Source organism: Haliotis asinina, chromosome 1 (assembly GCF_037392515.1).
Source record: "Haliotis asinina isolate JCU_RB_2024 chromosome 1, JCU_Hal_asi_v2, whole genome shotgun sequence".
Classification (NCBI taxonomy): domain Eukaryota; kingdom Metazoa; phylum Mollusca; class Gastropoda; order Lepetellida; family Haliotidae; genus Haliotis; species Haliotis asinina.
The window spans coordinates 46,812,707-46,834,269 of NC_090280.1; the positions used below are offsets into that span (position 1 = coordinate 46,812,707).

Genomic DNA, 21,563 nt, shown 5'->3' on the forward strand with positions numbered 1-21,563 from the left:
TATCTCGTCCCTCCCTTCATATCTTGTCCCTTCCTACCTATCTTGTCCCTCCCTTCCTATCTTGTCCCTTCCTATCTTGTCCCTCCCTTCCTATCTTGTCTCTTCCTATCTTGTCACTTCCTATCTTGTTCCTCCCTTCCTATCTTGTCCCTTCCTATCTTGTCCCATCCCATCTTGTCCCTCCCTTCCTATCTTGTCCCTCGATTCCCATCTTGTCCCTCCCTTCCTATCTTGTCCCTCCCTACCTATCTTGTCCCTCCCTACCTGTCTTGTCCCTCCCTTCATATCTTGTCCCTCCCTACCTATCTTGTCCCTCCCTTCATATCTTGTCCCTTCCTACCTATCTTGTCCCTCCCTACCTGTCTTGTCCCTCCCTTCATATCTTGTCCCTCCCTTCATATCTTGTCCCTCCCTTCCTATCTTGTCCCTCCCTTCATATCTTGTCCCTTCCTACCTATCTTGTCCCTCCCTACCTGTCTTGTCCCTCCCTTCATATCTTGTCCCTCCCTTCCTATCTTTTCCCTACCTATCTTGTCCCTCCCCTCCTGTCTTGTCCCTTCCTATCTTGTCCCTTTCCATCTTGTCCCTCCCTTCATATCTTGTCCCTCCCTTCCTATCTTTTCCCTACCTATCTTGTCCCTCCCCTCCTGTCTTGTCCCTTCCTATCTTGTCCCTTCCCATCTTGTCCCTCCCTTCCTATCTTGTCCCTTCCTATCTTGTCCCTCCCTTCCTATCTTGTCCCTTCCCATCTTGTCCCTCCCTTCCTATCTTGTCCCTTCCTATCTTGTCCCTCCCTTCCTATCTTGTCCCTTCCTATCTTGTCCCTCCCTTCCTATCTTGTCTCTTCCTATCTTGTCACTTCCTATCTTGTCTCTCCCTTCCTATCTTGTCCCTTCCTATCTTGTCCCATCCCATCTTGTCCCACCCTTCCTATCTTGTCCCTCGATTCCCATCTTGTCCCTCCCTTCCTATCTTGTCCCTCCCTACCTATCTTGTCCCTCCCTTCCTATCTTGTCCCATCCCATCTTGTCCCTCCCTTCCTATCTTGTCCCTCGATTCCCATCTTGTCCCTCCCTTCCTATCTTGTCCCTCCCTACCTATCTTGTCCCTCCCTTCATATCTTGTCCCTTCCTACCTATCTTGTCCCTCCCTACCTGTCTTGTCCCTCCCTTCATATCTTGTCCCTCCCTTCATATCTTGTCCCTCCCTTCATATCTCGTCCCTCCCTTCATATCTTGTCCCTTCCTACCTATCTTGTCCCTCCCTTCCTATCTTGTCCCTTCCTATCTTGTCCCTCCCTTCCTATCTTGTCTCTTCCTATCTTGTCACTTCCTATCTTGTCCCTCCCTTCCTATCTTGTCCCTTCCTATCTTGTCCCATCCCATCTTGTCCCTCCCTTCCTATCTTGTCCCTCGATTCCCATCTTGTCCCTCCCTTCCTATCTTGTCCCTCCCTACCTATCTTGTCCCTCCCTTCCTATCTTGTCCCATCCCATCTTGTCCCTCCCTTCCTATCTTGTCCCTCGATTCCCATCTTGTCCCTCCTTTCCTATCTTGTCCCTCCCTACCTATCTTGTCCCTCCCTTCATATCTTGTCCCTTCCTACCTATCTTGTCCCTCCCTACCTGTCTTGTCCCTCCCTTCATATCTTGTCCCTTCCTTCCTATCTTGTCCCTCCCTTCCTATCTTGTCCCTTCCTATCTTGTCCCTCCCTTCCTATCTTGTCTCTTCCTATCTTGTCACTTCCTATCTTGTCCCTCCCTTCCTATCTTGTCCCTTCCTATCTTGTCCCATCCCATCTTGTCCCTCCCTTCCTATCTTGTCCCTCGATTCCCATCTTGTCCCTCCCTTCCTATCTTGTCCCTCCCTACCTATCTTGTCCCTCCCTACCTGTCTTGTCCCTCCCTTCATATCTTGTCCCTCCCTACCTATCTTGTCCCTCCCTTCATATCTTGTCCCTTCCTACCTATCTTGTCCCTCCCTACCTGTCTTGTCCCTCCCTTCATATCTTGTCCCTCCCTTCATATCTTGTCCCTCCCTTCCTATCTTGTCCCTCCCTTCATATCTTGTCCCTTCCTACCTATCTTGTCCCTCCCTACCTGTCTTGTCCCTCCCTTCATATCTTGTCCCTCCCTTCCTATCTTGTCCCTCCCTACCTATCTTGTCCCTCCCTTCCTATCTTGTCCCTTCCCTTTGCTGCTCCCACCTTGTCTCTTTCCTACTGCCTCCCACAGCCCCTCGATCAGGTGTTGCCTCCCTAAGCCTCTCCCCATCTCTTGCCCACTTAAATCTCCCATCCTGCACCCTTATTCCTCCTCTTTTGCCCTCTTGTCAACCCCTATCCCTTCTCTCACCCTCCCTTTGCCTCACACTGCCCCTAATTTCACCTTCCCTTCTCAGCTCCCTACCCTCACCCTCTCTTCTGCTTCCCACCGCCCCTACCCTCACCCTCCCTTCTCCCTCCCACTGCTCTTACCCTCACTCCTCCCTACTGCCTCCCACTGCTCTTATCCCCAGCACCCTCCTGCATCCAACTGTCCTTACCCTCACTCCTCCCTCCTGCCTCCCACTGCTCTTATCCTCAGCACCCTCCCACATCCAACTGTCCTTATCCTCACCCTCCCTCCTATCTCCCACTGCTCCTACCCTCAGCCCTCCCTTCTGCCTCCCACTGCCCTACCCCCATGCCCCCTCCTGCCTCCCACTGCCCGTATCCTGAGCTCCCTCCCACATCCAAGTGTCCTTACCCTCACTTCTCCCTCCTGCCTCCCACTGCCCTTATCCCGAGCACCCTCCCACATCCAAGTGTCATTACCCTCACCCTCCCTCCTGCCTCCCACTGCCCTTATCCCGAGCACCCTCCCACATCCAAGTGTCCTTACCCTCACTCCTCCCTCCTGCCTCCCACTGCTCTTATCCTCAGCACCCTCCCACATCCAACTGTCCTTATCCTCACCCTCCCTCCTACCTCCCACTGCTCCTACCCTCAGCCCTCCCTTCTGCCTCCCACTGCCCTACCCCCATGCCCCCTCCTGCCTCCCACTGCCCGTATCCTGAGCTCCCTCCACATCCAAGTGTCATTACCTTCACTCCTCCCTCCTGCCTCCCACTGCCCTTATCCCGAGCACCATCTCACATCTAAGTGTCCTTACCCTCACTCCTCCCTCCTGCCTCCCACTGCTCTTATCCTCAGCACCCTCCCACATCCAACTGTCCTTATCCTCACCCTCCCTCCTACCTCCCACTGCTCCTACCCTCAGCCCTCCCTTCTGCCTCCCACTGCCCTACCCCCATGCCCCCTCCTGCCTCCCACTGCCCGTATCCTGAGCTCCCTCCCACATCCAAGTGTCCTTACCCTCACTTCTCCCTCCTGCCTCCCACTGCCCTTATCCCGAGCACCCTCCCACATCCAAGTGTCCTTACCCTCACTCTCCCTTCTGCCTCCCACTGCCCTTATCCTCAGCTCCCTCCCACATCCAAGTGTCATTACCTTCACTCCGCCCTCCTGCCTCCCACTGCCCTTATCCCGAGCACCATCCCACATCTAAGTGTCCTTACCCTCACTCTCCCTCCTGCCTCCCACTGCCCTTATCCCGAGCACCCTCCCACATCCAAGTGTCCTTACCCTCACCCTCCCTCCTGCCTCCCACTGCCCTACCCTAACCCTCTCATGCCTCCCACTGCCCTTACCCTTACCCCTCCCCCTGCCTCCTGTCCCTCTCCCCTGTGACCCTCCCTTCTGACTCACACTGAAGAATCCCTTCTCCTTCCTCTGTTGGACATATGGGAGGTCCGCCATAGCGTATTATGATGACAATATTATTGTGTTGGTCACAGTAACACTGTTCCTTGCAGACACTATTCTGGTTGCCAGACACACTACCCAAAACAGTGAAGATAGTGTTGTCCACCGTCAATACAGACGCTGCTGTTCTGGAGGAGTTGCTGACACATCGACACTACCGCCACCTCACTGTCGAGGGCCTGGAAGTTACACATAGAAAACAGATCTGTGAGGTGAGTCAGGCACATGCAGTCAATACATGTCTCTCCTCTCTCTCTCTCTCATACACACACAGATGCCATAAAGTCAATATAAGTCTCTTCCCCTCTCATAAACATACACACACAGAGATACCATGCAGTCAACATAAGTCACTCTCACTCTCTCTCTCTCATACACACATATATACCATGCAGTCAATATGTCTCTATCCCTCTCTATCTCTCTCATACACTCATACAAACACCATGCTGTCAACATAAGTCTCTCTCCCTCTCTCTCTCTCCCAAACAGCCACACACTCTGATGCCCAATAATCTGCCAGTAATACAAATTTTTGAATGTTACTTGACTGGGCATGTGCAGAAAGGAGTTGATAGTGAAGAAAGTAATGGAAGTAACTGAGGTTGTATACTTTGTTTACAGAAAGCTCTGGGTGGCTATGGCAAGTCCTTGTCTAAAGAACAGCTGCAGAGAGTGGTGGACAACACAAACACCAGCAGTCCTCTCTACCTCAACATCCTTGTTGCGGTCAGATCTCATATTGTATCTCTGTTACAACACTAGGAATAACAGCGTTTTAATAATAAATGGATACTTGAAATGAAGGATATCAGTTCAAATCAATATTTTTTATTCCCTAGACAATTCACAAACATGTTTTAGTGAATATTTAATGATCCCCTGTCTTAATATTTAATGTTTCACATGGTGTTTGACTAGACACCAACATGTAGCAGGTAATGTGGCAGTGTTGTATGTAAGGGTGATTGACTGGGTGCCAACATGTAGCAGGTGACCTGGCACTGTTGTACATCAGGGTGTTTGACTGGGCACCAACATGTAGCAGGTGACCTGGTGCTGTTGTACATCAGGGTGTTTGACTGGACACCAACATGTAGCAGGTGACCTGGCACTGTTGTACATCAGGGTGTTTGACTGGACACCAACATGTAGCAGGTGACCTGGGACTGTTGTACATCAGGGTGTTTGACTGGGTGCGAACATGTAGCAGGTAGCATGGTACTGTTGTACATCAGGGTGCCAGGTGACTTGGTACCAACATGTAGCAGGTAACCAAGTGTTGTTGTACGTCAGAGTGATTGACTGGACATATTTAACCATGTGTGAAGCTTCAGCTTATTTATGTTATTGTTCTGTAGGAGCTGGAGGTGTTTGGCTCCTTCCGACAGCTGGATGACAAGATTAACTCTCTCCTCAAATCCAACAGGTTTGTGCCATCTTTCACTTGTTAGTGTTTCTCAAATAAAGAAGCAATTGTATGTGATATTTATCAAAAGCCAAACCCAGATGAACAATTGTATATGTTGTTTATATCGATAGAATAAACATCAAAATATTCTTGACTAGAAGACTAAGAAATTGGGAGCATCTGCATCAGTTTTATTTCAAGTAGCTTGTATGAAAATGTTTGTATGAGGGTGAATGTAAATGGTTAGCTAGTTTGTAAATGGATTAGCGCATAGCGTAAATAGTATCTCCTGTGTATGTAGAGTAAGGTAAATAAACAGTATCAGACAAAAAGCTTGTTAAACTATCATGATCAGCTTTGGACTGAGAGTGGTACAAACATAACAACAACTATCTTCCCAGATACTGTACATGTGTTGATCATGGCAAAGTTGTTGATTGTCTAAGATGATTAAAATTTCAATATCTGTGATTGAAGAAAGTTATATATGTTCATCAGTTTTTTGCAAAATGCTGTTCGAGTCATTAAGTGCTGTGTTTTTTCCAGCATTGAGGAACTGTGTGCCTTACTCTTAGAACGGTTAGAAGCTGACTACAACATCACTGAGTGCCCAAATGTTGTACAAATGGTAAGTATGTGAAAGGCTGTACCCTAATGTTGGACAGGCGGTACATTTCTGAAAGGGTGTGTCCTAATGTTGGACAAGAGGGATGCATGTGAAAGGGTGTGTCCTAATGTTGCACCAGTGGTACTTGTGTGAAAGGTGAGTCCTATATATATTGTACAGGTGGGATGTGTGTGAAAGGGTGTGTCCTAATGTTGTACAGATGGCAAGAGTGTTTTGATGGTGATGTGTTACTGTACAAGGTGGTCTGATGATGTTGCAGGTATACTGGGTGTTGTGATGTTGGAGGTGTACAGGGTGGTGTGATGATGTTGCAGGTGTTCCAGCTACTGCAGGTTGCACACGAAGGCCTGTCTGAGAGTGAAATCATGGAGGTACTGAACATCCCTATCACAGTATGGCTGCCACTGTACTGTGCTCTGGAACACTTTATAGTTCTACGCTCAGGTTTGCTCAGGTGATTGTCATTTCATGTTTCAAGTTTCCAGTAGAACTAAATGTTGTCATAGACCATGGCCTAGATATTTGAAGCTCTCATAGGGCTTAGAGAGTTGTAAGGTAATGTTACTGTATGGCACTTAGCACTAACAGAGCACTGAAAATCTTGGCCCATCTGTATTTGTATGAGTACACAAAATATACTGACACAGTTCCTTTCACTACTGTAGTCCTGAGGTGACATTACTGAGGGCCAGAGGTAAAATAGAGACATAAATAGTATTCATGCATACAAAATGGTCATTTGAAATTAGAATCAGAAAAGTATGGTACTCTCACGTTTATTAATAGTTTGGAAGGGCAAATTTATTATTTAAACAATATCCCATTGTGTATACACATTTATGCATCCAGTGATGGCTGTCAAACTCATGGGAATGGTGCCTGATGCATTGGTCCTGTTTTTGTTGGTGGGTCAGTTGACAGAATCAAGGATTACTGAATATATGACATACAGTGGAACCCTGTTTACTTGGACCCTGTATATCCAGAAAATGCATCTTCAGGATGGCTTTCAGGAGAAACAAATTTTGCCTTGAGTACTTGTACTCACCCAGCCAGATCCCTGGTGATGTTTCTGGACCCAAACAGTGAATTTTCAAACCATTCCCTGAGATTTTATTGGAAAAATGATTTAGTTATGTGATCCTGGCCAGAAGTTTACATTCTACAGATGGCATAACTTTGAGGTGATGACAAATGTTTTCAACGCAAGAAATGCAGTTTTAAGTTTTAAAAAAGTACAGCAATAAATTTTCACCATACATCATCAATACGTCTTGGTTGTTTGATCCAGTTAATAGGATGTGTCATTTCCTGGACGATTTCTGAGTGGAACCAAAACATCTGAATAATCTGGGTTCAACAGTGTTCAGAAAAAACATTATAAACATGTGTGAGCAGTATCATATTGGTAGTGTGACTGTTCTTGTCCTGTTACAGGTTCTCCTTCCCTCAGCTAGGACATGCGGTAGAGAAGCGGTACCTCACATCTACACAAGACAGGTCACTAGCTTCATCTCTGTTATGTGATATTACTTCAAGTATAATCTTACCTTCATGTAAAATACTAGAATTTCATTGGTCAGTGACGCTTTAACAAGTTTCCATGTCTCCGCTCCAAAGGAGGGTGACAACTAGAAAAATGGTATCTGCCAAACTCCCTGCTGAGAAGCTGCTAACAATCATATGATGTCATAAAGGGAGGCATGCAATGCAGGGATTGCGAAACCCATCCGATTAGCTGTTTTTGAGTTCACTATGTAGACATTTACTGGTAAACACATATAAGATGATCCACGACCTGACAAATGACCAATTTGCATACTTGGGAACGCCCCACAGAACAATCCACTTGAAACAAGAGGGAGACAGGTTGTCTGATAAATATCGAGAAGTTCATTTTCCCCTGTGCATTTCACACATGAATTGTTATAGCACACTCGATTAGGGAACAGGTACAATCCCAACGAATTGAATCAACACAATATACTGAGCAAATATGTTTAGGACCACCAATCCATTTCACGAAGCAAATGACATTTTCCTGGGGTTTTTTTAAACAGAATTGTTGAATATCTAAAATGCTTGTCAATGCCCCAATCACCTATTTGTCTTCGTCTTAACTAAAGGTTAGTGTGGAATATCAGTATCTTATGCCTGAAATTGCAGTCTTATCATTCGAAGGAATATGCGGTGTTGATTTCATGTCACGGTTAGCATGTATTGCACGTGCATAATCGTCAAACTACCTGTAGCAGCCAAGTGTACTTGCCCAATTCGTTGTACTGCTTCTCTTGTCACAAAGGCGTTTAGTGCGCAGGATCATCTAATATGTGTCTATCAGTATGTTACCTACTTTCACTGCATTGTTTAAACACACTGAATTGTATGCACACACAGCTTAAACATTAACCATTTTTATAGCAGTTTTAATTTTGTCTGAGAATACGTTTCACTGATTTTAAAAATCCAGTTGAGAGATAGAGTCCATTTTGTTTACATGTCACAGTTGGTAGAGATCTTCAAAATAAAATAAAATGATATTTTGTACATTTAACATGTCAGTAAGATAAATACATTTCATGCCTCTCCCTTAGTTAATATGGTCTGATATGTTTGTCAACCCGTGCCTTCCGGCTTGTGTGCTACAAAGAGGTGTACATCAGACTGTATTACCCTCAACTACAATATACAACTTATGTTACATTACAAACTGTAGTTGAAATAGATGCATATGGATGTAATTATATTTCAATGAAGGATACCCTTTGTGCTGGGGTACAGCAAAATAAACCCATGTCGCCGTGTTACAGTGAAAAACACGCTCAAGACAAGACCAGTTGTCTCTTTTTCAGGTCATCAGCCTTAAGGATTTTGATACAGTATTTTGGAGACAAACGTAAGGTATGAATTTTAATGTTTTCCTACATAACAATTATTCATTGCATTCAATCACAGGATGCATATAGTCCAGACTGGTCCATACCTAGAACAGTGGCTGAGGCCTCACTTAGAATGATTAGCGAGTGAGAGACCCACAGTGTATTAACTTATTTAGATGATGTGCATGGAATTGTAAACATTCATACAAGTTATGGGGGTAGTCAGGACTCTTATGACAGGGGCAGTCATCACAGGTATATTATGTATAATCAGACAGTTACTGGGCTGTTGTGACATATATCAACCAAACAGCAGTTGTGTACATCATAATGATAATATTTGTAAACTATGTCTTCAGTAGTGTCCCTACGTCACAGTGTTTGCAATACTCAATTTAGCAGGTGTCCATCTGAGCCTGCTGCTGCTTGGCAGTGTCGGTTCTAAAATCTACAGGCATTGAATGAAAGCTGCAGGCCCATTTTGATAGTCAAACCAATAAAAACAAAATTGAGTACACAGTTTCACACTGTTTCTACGAAACCAAGACAGCAAAGCCAATGGGCACAAAGGTTCTCAAAGTTCTTGTTTGTTTTTAAAGACTGGTGTTGACATTCCTTATGCAAAAGTGCAGAAATGCCAGGAAGTGAAGCTGTAAGTTAACATTAATTAAAATGTTAAAACAAATTATGGAAAAGGTTCCAGCTGAAAAAAGAGATGACAGATAATTGATTTACTGAAGGCCACAAGGGCCTGCAGATATTTATAACTGCTGGCCCGATAAAATAACAACTGGTGCTGGACCTCCATGCCGGCAATTATTTCGAATACTGCTACATCGTCCTAGTTCTTGTTCTCATGATATCTCTTGAATTGTTGTACATAATGTCTTTAAATCTGGTGACTGTCTACATTTGGGGATTAGACACCAGCTGATTTTGGTGACCTTGACTTTATTTTCCAGGTCTCCACAACACTTTGACTACTTTTAAAACATAAATAAACATGATATCTCATAAAACATTCCACCCAGTTAATGTGAACAGCCTCCATTGGGTGATGCAGACACCAGTCATTTCAGGTATCCTGTATGTTATCAAAAGATAGAATGTTACTGTAAATATGTTATAAATATTTCATATATATATTTCATAGATCTTTATATAATTTTCACTTTTTATGAATTGGAATGACTGGTGATGTATTGTCTAGAATGTCCTTGTGTTGACAGAGCCACCCTATCTGGCCACAAGTGCCTTTCTCAATACGGAAACGTCCTGCATTTGAGTTACCATGGTTACTAGAGGAAATAGGAGACAAGGAAGGGCTCAGCAAGACTCTGACTGACTTGAATGTGTTCAGCACACTGATGAAGTAAGTGCACTGACATTATGTAAATGAATCTAGTCCATGTGACTGCTGAGTATATCTGAGAAAGACCTTCTCATGTTACAGGTATGAGCCGACATTTGACGTATAATGAGGTTCACAAAATGTTCATGTAGTTGTTTGGGGCAACTTTGTTTCATGAAGTGACAGCTGTTCTTATGGTTTATTTTTTTAATTTTTCTACATTTTATCTGTCCATCTCAAGCAAATTCGTTTGCTGATTCCAGCCAGCCTCATGATCCCCTTTTTGTTTGACTTTTTGTCTTGGTTCCCCCAAAATATGCAAAATCTGCAAAAATTGCATCACAGACTTGAAGAAACAATTTTGTGTGTTTGAGGTAAGTAGAAGCCTGCTGAAATCAAACTTAGATATTAAAAAACTTTAATAAAGAAAGCAATTTGAAACTTAAAACAGTTGCTTGTTAAAATAACTCCCCCTTCATGTTTACTGAAGATCTTTGTTTGGAGACACTTTCCAATCCCCGTTCAGATGGCGTAATCATAAGGACAATACTTATACTAATGTTGTCACTTATTCATGCGGGGCGGTGGGGTAGCCTAGTGGTTAAAGCATTCGTCCGTCACACCGAAGACCCGGGTTCGATTCCCCACATGGGTACAATGTGTGAAGCCCATTTTCTGGTGTCCCCTGCTGTGATATTGCTGGAATATTGCTAAAAAAGCAGCATAAAAATAAACTCACTCACTCACTTATTCATGCATGGTACCAAGGGTTTGATCTACATACTGAATGGTCACACAAGTGTCGGTTCTCTGACTGCATACCATTACCTAAGAGGTACCAAATGATAGATGTCTGATATCTCGTCAAACACATTACCCACATATGTGAAATTTTGGATATAGCATAGCTAATAATTTGTTTATAATAAAAAGGAAGCTTTTCAAACATTGGACATCGAAAAGTTAGTTAGGCTGACTACTTTTTGACTGAGCCTCATGCTGTATAGATGATGTGTGTTCAGAGGGGATGAATACAGTTTGCTGGACCTGTGGAAGTGTACTGGGCACTCACTGACCGATGTGACGGACTGGTACATCAGAGCATATGATGACGCAGTGAAGACGCTCAGTCTGACACTGCAGGAAAAGGAAGCAAAGAAGACAGCAGGAGGAACAGCTCCACCTGCACAGAAGGTAAAATGTTCTCAGCATGTCTCCATACCTTATCCCTTCCACATACCATATCTCCATGTCTTATCCCTTCTAAATAACACATCTCCATGTCTTATTTCTTCCACATACCACATCTCCATGTCTTATTTCTTCCACGTATCACATCTCATGTCATATCCCTTCCACACACCACACCTCCATGTCTTATTCCTTCTACATACCACACCTCCATGTCTTATCCCTTCCACATACCACACCTCCATGTCTTATCCCTTCCACATACCACATCTCCATGTCTTATTTCTTCCACATACCACATCTCCATGTCTTATTTCTTCCACATGCCACATCTCCATGTCTTATTCCTTCCACATACCACACCTCCATGTCTTATCCCTTCCACATACCACATCTCCATGTGTTATCCCTTCCACATACCACATCTCCATGTCTTATTTCTTCCACATACCACATCTCCATGTCTTATTTCTTCCACATACCACATCTCCATGTCTTATTTCTTCCACATACCACATCTCCATGTCTTATTCCTTCCACATACCACATCTCCATGTCTTATCCCTTCCACATATCACACCTCCATGTCATGTCCCTTCCACATACCACATCTCCATGTCTTATTTCTTCCACATACCACATCTCCATGTCTTATCCCTTCCACATACCACACCTCCATGTCTTATCCCTTCCACATACCACATCTCCATGTCTTATTCCTTCCACATGCCACATCTCCATGTCTTATCCCTTCCACATACCACACCTCCATGTCTTATTTCTTCCACATATCACACCTCCATGTCATATCCCTTTCACTTACCACATCTCCATGTCTTATTTCTTCCACATACCACACCTCCATGTCTTATCCCTTCCACATACCACATCTCCATGTCTTATCCCTTCCACATACCACATCTCCATGTCTTATCCCTTCCACATACCACACCTCCATGTCTTATTTCTTCCACATACCACATCTCCATGTCTTACCCCTTCCACATACCACATCTCCATGTCTTGTCCCTTCCACATGCCACACCTCCATGTCTTATTTCTTCCACATACCACATCTCCATGTCTTACCCCTTCCACATACCACACCTCCATGTCTTATCCCTTCCACATGCCACATCTCCATGTCTTATTTCTTCCACATGCCACATCTCCATGTCTTATCCCTTCCACATACCACACCTCCATGTCTTATTTCTTCCACATACCACACCTCCATGTCTTATCCCTTCCACATACCACACCTCCATGTCTTATCCCTTCCACATACCACACCTCCATGTCTTATTTCTTCCACATACCACATCTCCATGTCTTACCCCTTCCACATACCACACCTCCATGTCTTATCCCTTCCACATACCACACCTCCATGTCTTATTTCTTCCACATACCACATCTCCATGTCTTACCCCTTCCACATACCACACCTCCATGTTTTACCCCTTCCACATACCACACCTCCATGTCTTATCCCTTCCACATACCACACCTCCATGTCTTATTTCTTCCACATACCACACCTCCATGTCATGTCCCTTCCACATACCACATCTCCATGTCTTATTCCTTCCACATGCCACATCTCCATGTCTTATTTCTTCCACATATCACACCTCCATGTCTTATCCCTTCCACATACCACATCTCCATGTCTTATTTCTTCCACGTACCACATATCCATGTCTTATCCCTTCCACATACCACACCTCCATGTCTTATCCCTTCCACATACCACACCTCCATGTCTTATTTCTTCCACATACCACATCTCCATGTCTTATCCCTTCCACATACCACATCTCCATGTCTTATCCCTTCCACATCTCCATGTCTTATCCCCTTCTTTGGGTTTGGTTTACTTGCTTCATGCTGTACTCAGCAATATACCAGCTATATGACAGCAGTCCGTAAATAATCAAATCTGCATCAGACAATCAAGTGATCAGTAGCTATGAGCGTTGATCTACACAACTGGGATATATGATGACATCTGTCGATAAAAAGTCAGTTAACCTGACCACCGGATCTGTTATTCGCCCAACTTGGGTCGCTGAAGAGCAATTTCAACTCTGGTTCCCCTGCTTGGGGATTACCTTACATGATATATCAGAACGTTCAATAACGGTACAAGTTAAAATCTTTACCTGTAGGCAGTTGCATGTTAGCTCCCATGTGCACGTCTGCATAGCTGTCTGCATGACAGTAAGTGTCAAAGAACGTGTGTTTATATTTTGTCTTCTGTTTGATGAATCAACCACCCCTGGTGCTTATGGGTGAAACAAGATGTTGTGTCCAATGAATGTTTGTAGAACGCACATTAACCTGTACAGACCAAAGACCTGCATTATTAATTGGTTTCACATTAATTTTTGACTTTCTATGTTCTCAGTTATGAACATTTGTCATGTGTAGATAATCTCCATAACAACTTTTATTGAGAGAGTATTTACACTAATAGCACAGTCATACCACCAAACTGGAACATGGCCAGAGGATATTTTTTCACCTGATTTGCGCATGCGCACAGTGTCAGTTTAAAGTAACGTGAAACCACCAAATGGCAAGGGATGACTGTATACAGGTAGAATGTCCAGCTACCCTTCTACCCTCCGTAGGTATAAGGTACGTTGTGTTAATCCCGTCTTCCTGCTACAGCTCCTGTTTCACCTGGAGAACGTGCGCTACTTCATGGACCTAGCAGGATGCAAGGATGGGGTGGCAAAGGCCGGACACAAGATCATCCAAACCTTAGTAAGATCCACCAGTACTAGACACTGCTGTGTCCTTATAACTATACTTCCCATCAAAAGTTTACACTCACTAGGATGAATATAGACATTTACTTCAGGCAACTGTTTTAAAGTAATTTTTGGAAATGTTCCCTACAGTTTGAGGGTAATGTTTACACATGAAATTATGTATTGTAAAACAAATTTGTACTGTTGAATAGATTATTGTCATGAGTTCATTAAATGATAAAACTCAGTGAAAATTGGCAAATTCTTAACTAAACCTTACACCAAAATGCAGCCTTTTACATGCACGATATGTGCACTGCATCTGCATAAGATTTGCAGTTGGTTACCCCAACTTAGTGGAGAAATTCATACACGTTGTAACCACATGTATAATTAAAACATTTAGTGAGTGATACGGATCCGGAGTATACATGACATGTTGGACACCATCAGTATATTGCATATATTGTAATTTGACTCTCTGTGGCTGCTTCTGGGCATGACAAGAGTGTTGACTTTATTGTATACAGTGGAATCTGTCAGTAAGGGACCAACTTAGGTTAAATACAAAAAGTGAAATGTTTCTCGGGCATCAGAGTGTCACTTTTACTTGTGTGCATAACAGATTTTTTTTGCCATTTATAAAGAATAAATTTCTCTTGGCAACGTCAGAAAGTGTCAGAAAGAACGAAAGTGACTGAATCTACAACTCCCTTTTAACTTCCCCAGCTGTATTTCTGAAAGAAAACAAAAACTGAGTTCCTCATTTGTCACTTCTTGTCAATAAAAAAGTTTTGATAAAAATTCTACCGCCCTCGTCATTTTTTAAAAAAATGTGCCCAAGAAACATTTAATTATTTTTATGTAGCCTTATTTGTCCAGATTGCTTCTGTCAATTACCGTGTTCATTGCTTTGATGAGTTGTCTCCCTTTGTGAAGGACACCCAACATCTTGAATCATTCTTTTTCGTTCTTATTTTTACTCAACATGTTATTTATACTCCACTGGAAAAATCTGTTAATACAATGATTTTAGTCATTAACCAATGTGGAGAGGACTAACAGAGATGTTTATTTGATGAAATGTTATCTTGGTCAGCTGCTTTTTGATTACAAAGCAATCTTATATCAAGTCTGAGTCTGGATTTCAAAGCACACTTTAATGATAAATTAAAAGAATTTTTCAATTAAAATGGATAACACAGAGTCCATATCTGACTGATTCCACTGTATTTATTTTTGTCACATTTCCTTGTTTTCTATCATCATCATAATCATCACGGTTTTGAAGACAAGTAATTATTATTGATACAATGCCAGTTAATAAGATGTTGTGTCACCTTGACTACAGCCTGTCAAACTGTATTTACTCAGTGAGTGAGTGATGTCATGAGTTCTTTTACTTTGTGTTAGGAAACATAAGCTATAATACTGAACTATTTATACCTGCTACATTCGTTATTGTAGGTGAGGAACATTTTTGAAATTGTCATAGTGTGTCAAATTTGTCAATTTTAACCCGATATCTACGCAGAAGATCTTTTAATAAAAATGACACCTTCTTCATTGTAACTCCAACTCAATGCCATGTCACAAATGTTTTAATCGATCATAACATCTGGACATTGCCAGGAGGAGGAGGGTCATTGTCAGTGAATGAATGAGTATGGTTTTATGCCGCTTTTAGTGGTATTAAAGCAATTTCATAGCGGGGAACACCAGAAATAAACTTCATATAGTGTACCCATGTGCAGAATTGAACCCGGGTCTTTGGCATGACGAGCCAGTGCTTTAACCACAAGGCTATGTGACCGCCCCTGTCAGTGAGAGGAGACTGGATTATGTTGTTGTATTGCAGGAGAAGCTGAAGGGTCAGTGTGAGGAGACAACCAGACAAGATCTCCTCTCAGAACATCGATATTACCTTGCTTGTTGTCTGTGTGACAGGGGAGAATACAAAGAGTCAGAGTCACTACATGCTCAGGTCATCCAGTACTGGAGGGAGTAAGTAGCTACTGTGGTAGGTGTCACCTGTAGTCAGGTGTCTGTGTGACAGGGAGACGGAATGACGGAGGCACTACATACACACGTCATCCAGTAATGGCCGGAGTAAGTAGCTACTGTGCGAGGTGTCTGTGTGACAGGGAGACGGAATGACGGAGGCACTACATACACACGTCATCCAGTAATGGCCGGAGTAAGTAGCTACTGTGCGAGGTGTCTGTGTGACAGGGAGACGGAATGACGGAGGCACTACATACACACGTCATCCAGTAATGGCCGGAGTAAGTAGCTACTGTGCGAGGTGTCTGTGTGACAGGGAGACGAAGTGACGGAGGCACTACATACACACGTCATCCAGTAATGGAGGGAGTATGTAGCTATGCTGTGCGAGGTGTTACCTGTAGTCAGGTGTCTGTGTGACAGGGCCACGAAGTGATGGAGGCACTACATACACAGGTCATCCAGTAATGGAGGGAGTACATAGCGACTGCTGGAGGTGTTACCTGTAGCCAGTCTGTAGTGTCTGTGTGATAGTGAGATTGAGAAGACAGAAAATGTATACATTCTTCTCATATGAAATGAAAATATGTTTCTGCTGTGTCCTACTGCAGTGGTGAAAACATTAATGTAGTTTATTATGTGTATAGACATGTTTTCATAAGGCTTCCTTAACAAATGTTTTTCACATGAATTTCTTTAATGCTGTATAACAGATCTGATGCTTCTTTTCTAGCACAATTGCCAGTGGAGTAGTGGACATTAAACAAGCTGAGACTAAACTGGCCTGGGCTCTGAATGGCCGTGGCTTGGTTCGCTTCCAACAGCAGCAGTATGCAGAGGTACGCAGTAGACTCCTTTGACTGACATTATACCCTGCCTCAGTGAATCAACCTCTACATCTACCCCTAAAATCTAGATCATGTAGACATTATAGGTTGCCATGTGCACCTAAAATCTAGATCATGTAGACATTGTTGGTTGCCATGTGCCCCTAATATACTGAGCATCATTGAAAACGCACCACCCCTAAAATTGTGGATTTCTAAGAGCAGAAGTGAGCAATCTATGTAAATTTTACATATTTGTGTAGACCAATGTTTGATAAAGAAAAGAAGCAAAAAAAAATCAAGCAAAACTGTGAAGATTTAATGCAGCTGACAATGAAATAAAGATGGGGTCAAAATGGAAAGTCAGTAGCGTGTATGACACCCGTTAGCAGCAACACAAGCTGTGCAACGTCTCCTCATTGAACGGATAAGTCTCTGAATAAAGTCCTGAGGCACTGCATTCCACTCTTGCTACAAGGCATTGTCAAGTTCCCCAAGGTTGTTGATCTGCGGACAACGTGCGAGGCGTTGGCCGATGTAATCCCACAAGTGTTCGATGGGTGACAAATCTGGTGACAATGCAGGCCAATGAAGTAGAGGAATGTTGTTGTTAGCCAGATACTGTATCGAAACACGTGCAGTGTGGGCTCGTGCATTGTCATGTTGAAATGTGTGCAGATCTTGATGCTGGTGAAAGAAGGGAACGACGTTGTTCTGAAGAATGTTGTCACGGTAGTAAACGGCATTCACTCTGCCACGACAAACAATCAGAGCGGTTCTGTGGTGATAACTTATCCCTCCCCACACCATAATGCTGCCTCTACCCCACCGATCGGTTTGCACACCACAATCCTGATGATAACGTTCACCCCGTCGACGCCATACCCGTAGACGCCCGTCAGCATTTCGCAAGTGAAAACGCAACTCGTCGGAGAACACCACACCATGCCAATGTCGTAACAACCACACACGATGCTGTTCAGCCCATTGTCGGCGTTCACGGCGATGCCTGTCAGTCAGGATGGGTCCAACGTAAGGGTGTCGACAACGTAACCCTGCCGCACGGAGACGGCGTCGGACGGTGGAAGCGCTGATCAAACCACATCGACCCTGGACAGCGTTGGCGGTTCTGGCAGCGGGCAAGGTTCGATCCCGAATATGGCGCCGTACAATGTCTCGATCTTGACGAGGGGTGGTAACACGTGCCTGACCTGGGCGTTGCCGGTCCCTGCTGGTTCCTGTTTGTTGGTATCTGTTAGCAAGCCTCAGAATGGTCGAATGATGACACCCAAATCGTCGTGCAATGTTTCTGCTTGAAGCGCCGACCTGCAACATACCCAAGGCCTGTTCTCGTTCCTCTGGTGACAATCTTGGCATGGCGAAAAAACTTTACTTACGAAAGTACTGTGAAAATGAGAACGGTTTTGTGCCGAAGGTCATTTATACCCCTGAACAGCATGCTTTCTGCATGCAATTTGTGCCCTTCGTGTGTGATGTGCATGAATTTTGTTGTTTTCATGTGATGTGTTCGATGATGTGTTCGAACGATCCGTTTTTTACTGTAGAGCGTTATTTACGATCTAGTGTGTTATTATCAAAATTCCCACCATTAATTTTCCATTTCCAAAAGATTCTATTGCCTTATTTCAAAATTTACAGGTGGTGCGTTTTCAATGATGTTCAGTATATATAGATCATGTAGACATTATAGGTTGCCATGTGCCCTTAAAATCTGGATCATTTAGACATTATTGGTTGCTATGTGCCCCTAAAATATAGATCATGTAGACTTTATGTGTGGCCCCAAAATGTAGATCATGTTTGCATTACACATCCCATGTGCTCCTAAAATCTACAACATGTGAACATATTAGGCTACAGTGTGCCCTTAATATCTAGATCATGTGAACATTTGAAGTTACCATGTGCCCTACTTACTCTTTGCCATGTTCATTCCAGGCTGAGCCCCTACTGAGGGAGTCTGAAATCTACCACAAGAAACATGGCAACAAGTTGAATGAGGCGGACTGTCTGGTGAACCTGGGCTTGGTGCAGCTGAGGACAGACAACCCCAAGAAGGCTGTAGAAGAGTTCCTTGCTGCTCTCAAGGTGAACTGTCACAGTATCTCACTGGGTGGTAGTTTTACACCCAGTTATGCCAGTATCTCACTGGGTGGTAGTTTTACACCCAGTTATACCGGTATCTCACTAGGTGGTAGTTATACCAGTATCTCACCGGGTGGTAGTTATACCGGTATCTCACTGGGCGGTAGTTATACCAGTATCTCACCGGGTGGTAGTTATACCAGTATCTCACTAGGTGGTAGTTATACCAGTATCTCACCGGGTGGTAGTTATACCGGTATCTCACTGGGCGGTAGTTATGCCAGTATCTCACCGGGTGGTAGTTATACCAGTATCTCACTGGGTGGTAGTTATACCAGTATCTCACTGGGTGGTAGTTATACCGGTATCTCACTGGGCGGTAGTTATACTGGTATCTCACTGGGTGGTTGTTATACCAGTATCTCACCGGATGGTAGTTATACCGGTATCTCACCGGGTGGTAGTTATACCAGTATCTCACTGGGTGGTAGTTATACCAGTATCTCACTGGGTGGTAGTTATACCGGTATCTCACTGGGCGGTAGTTATACTGGTATCTCACTGGGTGGTTGTTATACCAGTATCTCACCGGGTGGTAGTTATACCGGTATCTCACTGGGTGGTAGTTATACCAGTATCTCACTGGGTGGTAGTTATACCAGTATCTCACCGGATGGTAGTTATACCGGTATCTCACTGGGTGGTAGTTATACCAGTATCTCACCGGGTGGTAGTTATACCAGTATCTCACTAGGTGGTAGTTATACCAGTATCTCAACGGGTGGTAGTTATACCAGTATCTCACTGGGTGGTAGTTATACCAGTATCTCACTGGGTGGTAGTTATACCAGTATCTCACTGGGCGGTAGTTATACCGGTATCTCACTGGGTGGTTGTTATACCAGTATCTCACTGGGTGGTAGTTATACCAGTATCTCACCGGATGGTAGTTATACCGGTATCTCACTGGGCGGTAGTTATACCAGTATCTCACCGGGTGGTAGTTATACCAGTATCTCACTGGGTGGTAGTTATACCAGTATCTCACTGGGTGGTAGTTATACCAGTATCTCACTGGGCGGTAGTTATACCGGTATCTCACTGGGTGGTTGTTATACCAGTATCTCACTGGGTGGTAGTTATACCAGTATCTCACTGGGTGGTAGTTATACCAGTATCTCACTGGGTGGTGGTTATACCAGTATCTCACTGGGCGGTAGTTATACGAGTATCTCACTGGGTGGTTGTTATACCATTATCTCACTGGGTGGTAGTTATACCAGTATCTCACTGGATGATAGTTATACCTACCAGTATCTCACTGGGTGCTTGTTGTACCAGTATCTTACAGTGTTGTCATGGAGAGTTCCTTGCATTTGTACAGGGGTCAATGCATTGAATTCTTTCAGTTGTATGAAGCTGTCCACTATGATTCTGTGCCACACACCATTGGAAACCTGTACACCAACCTTGGCCTAGCCTACAAACACATGAATCAACTCGATCTGGCAGAGAAGTACTACTTCCAGTAAGTCACAATAGTATCTAGCCCCAGTAACACATAGTGAAGTTCTACTTCCAGTAAGATACAACTGTATCCAGCACCAGTAGCACATAGTGAAGTTCTACTTCCTGTAAGATACACCTGTTTCTAAGCTTACGGTAAAGTACTACTCCAATTAGTTACACTAGCACCTAGAGCCAGTTGCACATTCTAATTGTTTCCCACTGTGGTTGTTTCTGGACTACAGCATTGTGTTGAGAGCTATTGCTCCTGACTGGTATCTGGTCTGACTCATCCAGTGATGCCACTTCTGTTGTCCCCAGGTCAGTGGAGGTGAAGGCCAAGTCAGTTGGCAGAGAACACCCTACCCTGGCCACAGCCTACCTAAACCTGGGAACACTAGAGGGGGCCCGCAAGGACTGGAGTCGGGTGGAGGAGTACACACTCAAGGCCCTTCACATCTACCAGGTACTCTACCTTATCTTACATAACTGTTCACCACTGTATGGAGGAGAGTGTGGACTGATGTGTGTTTACATGTGTAGAGTGTGTGTATCCATGTGTGTAGTATGTGTGTGGTGTGTGTATTCGTGTTGATGGTGTCTGTATCCATGTGTGTGGTGTGTGTTTTCATGTCTGTGGAGTTTGTATTCATACGTGTGATGTCTTCATGTGTGTATTCGTGCATGTTGTGTGTATTGATGTGTGGTGTGTGTACTGATGTGTGTGGTGTTTTTTCATGTGTTTTCATGTGAGTATTCAAGTGTGTAATGTGTGTTTTTATGTATGTGATGTGTGATTTCAAGTGTGTGATGTGTGTTTTTATGTCTGTGATGTGTTATTTCAAGTGTGTGATGTGTTTTTATGTCTGTGATATGTGATTTTAAGTGTGTGATGTGTGCTTTTACACCTGTGATGTGTGTTGTCAAGTGTGTGATGTATGTATTTATGTGTGTGGTTTGTTTGGGTTTTTTTCAGGCAAACAGCTATGGTGTGGAGAGCAAAGAGTACCGCAACTGCCTTGAGAACCTCGTCAACGGCTACTTGCACCAGGGGAAGTATGAAGATGCCACCTCCCACTACTGGACTGTATGTACGT

At 43.9% G+C, this 21,563-nt stretch overlaps 2 protein-coding genes across 2 annotated transcripts in view; one reads left to right on the forward strand and one right to left on the reverse strand.

Annotated features, from left to right (window-relative positions):
- The window catches only part of LOC137292176 (splicing factor U2AF 35 kDa subunit-like), a 285,875-nt gene that overhangs the window by 228,037 nt on the left and 36,275 nt on the right, over positions 1-21,563 (reverse strand). The window lies entirely within an intron of this gene.
- Positions 1-21,563, forward strand: part of LOC137292052 (TPR repeat-containing protein DDB_G0287407-like) — a 34,853-nt gene that overhangs the window by 8,955 nt on the left and 4,335 nt on the right. Inside the window, exons 8-23 of the mRNA XM_067823603.1 lie at positions 3,855-4,016; positions 4,429-4,533; positions 5,166-5,233; positions 5,762-5,843; positions 6,158-6,297; positions 7,281-7,343; positions 8,696-8,744; positions 9,952-10,094; positions 11,096-11,267; positions 13,941-14,036; positions 15,882-16,027; positions 16,761-16,866; positions 18,814-18,963; positions 20,370-20,488; positions 20,788-20,932; positions 21,443-21,557. Of these exons, the coding sequence (XP_067679704.1) occupies positions 3,855-4,016; positions 4,429-4,533; positions 5,166-5,233; positions 5,762-5,843; positions 6,158-6,297; positions 7,281-7,343; positions 8,696-8,744; positions 9,952-10,094; positions 11,096-11,267; positions 13,941-14,036; positions 15,882-16,027; positions 16,761-16,866; positions 18,814-18,963; positions 20,370-20,488; positions 20,788-20,932; positions 21,443-21,557 (1,861 nt within the window). The remainder of the gene's footprint in view (positions 1-3,854; positions 4,017-4,428; positions 4,534-5,165; positions 5,234-5,761; positions 5,844-6,157; positions 6,298-7,280; positions 7,344-8,695; positions 8,745-9,951; positions 10,095-11,095; positions 11,268-13,940; positions 14,037-15,881; positions 16,028-16,760; positions 16,867-18,813; positions 18,964-20,369; positions 20,489-20,787; positions 20,933-21,442; positions 21,558-21,563) is intronic.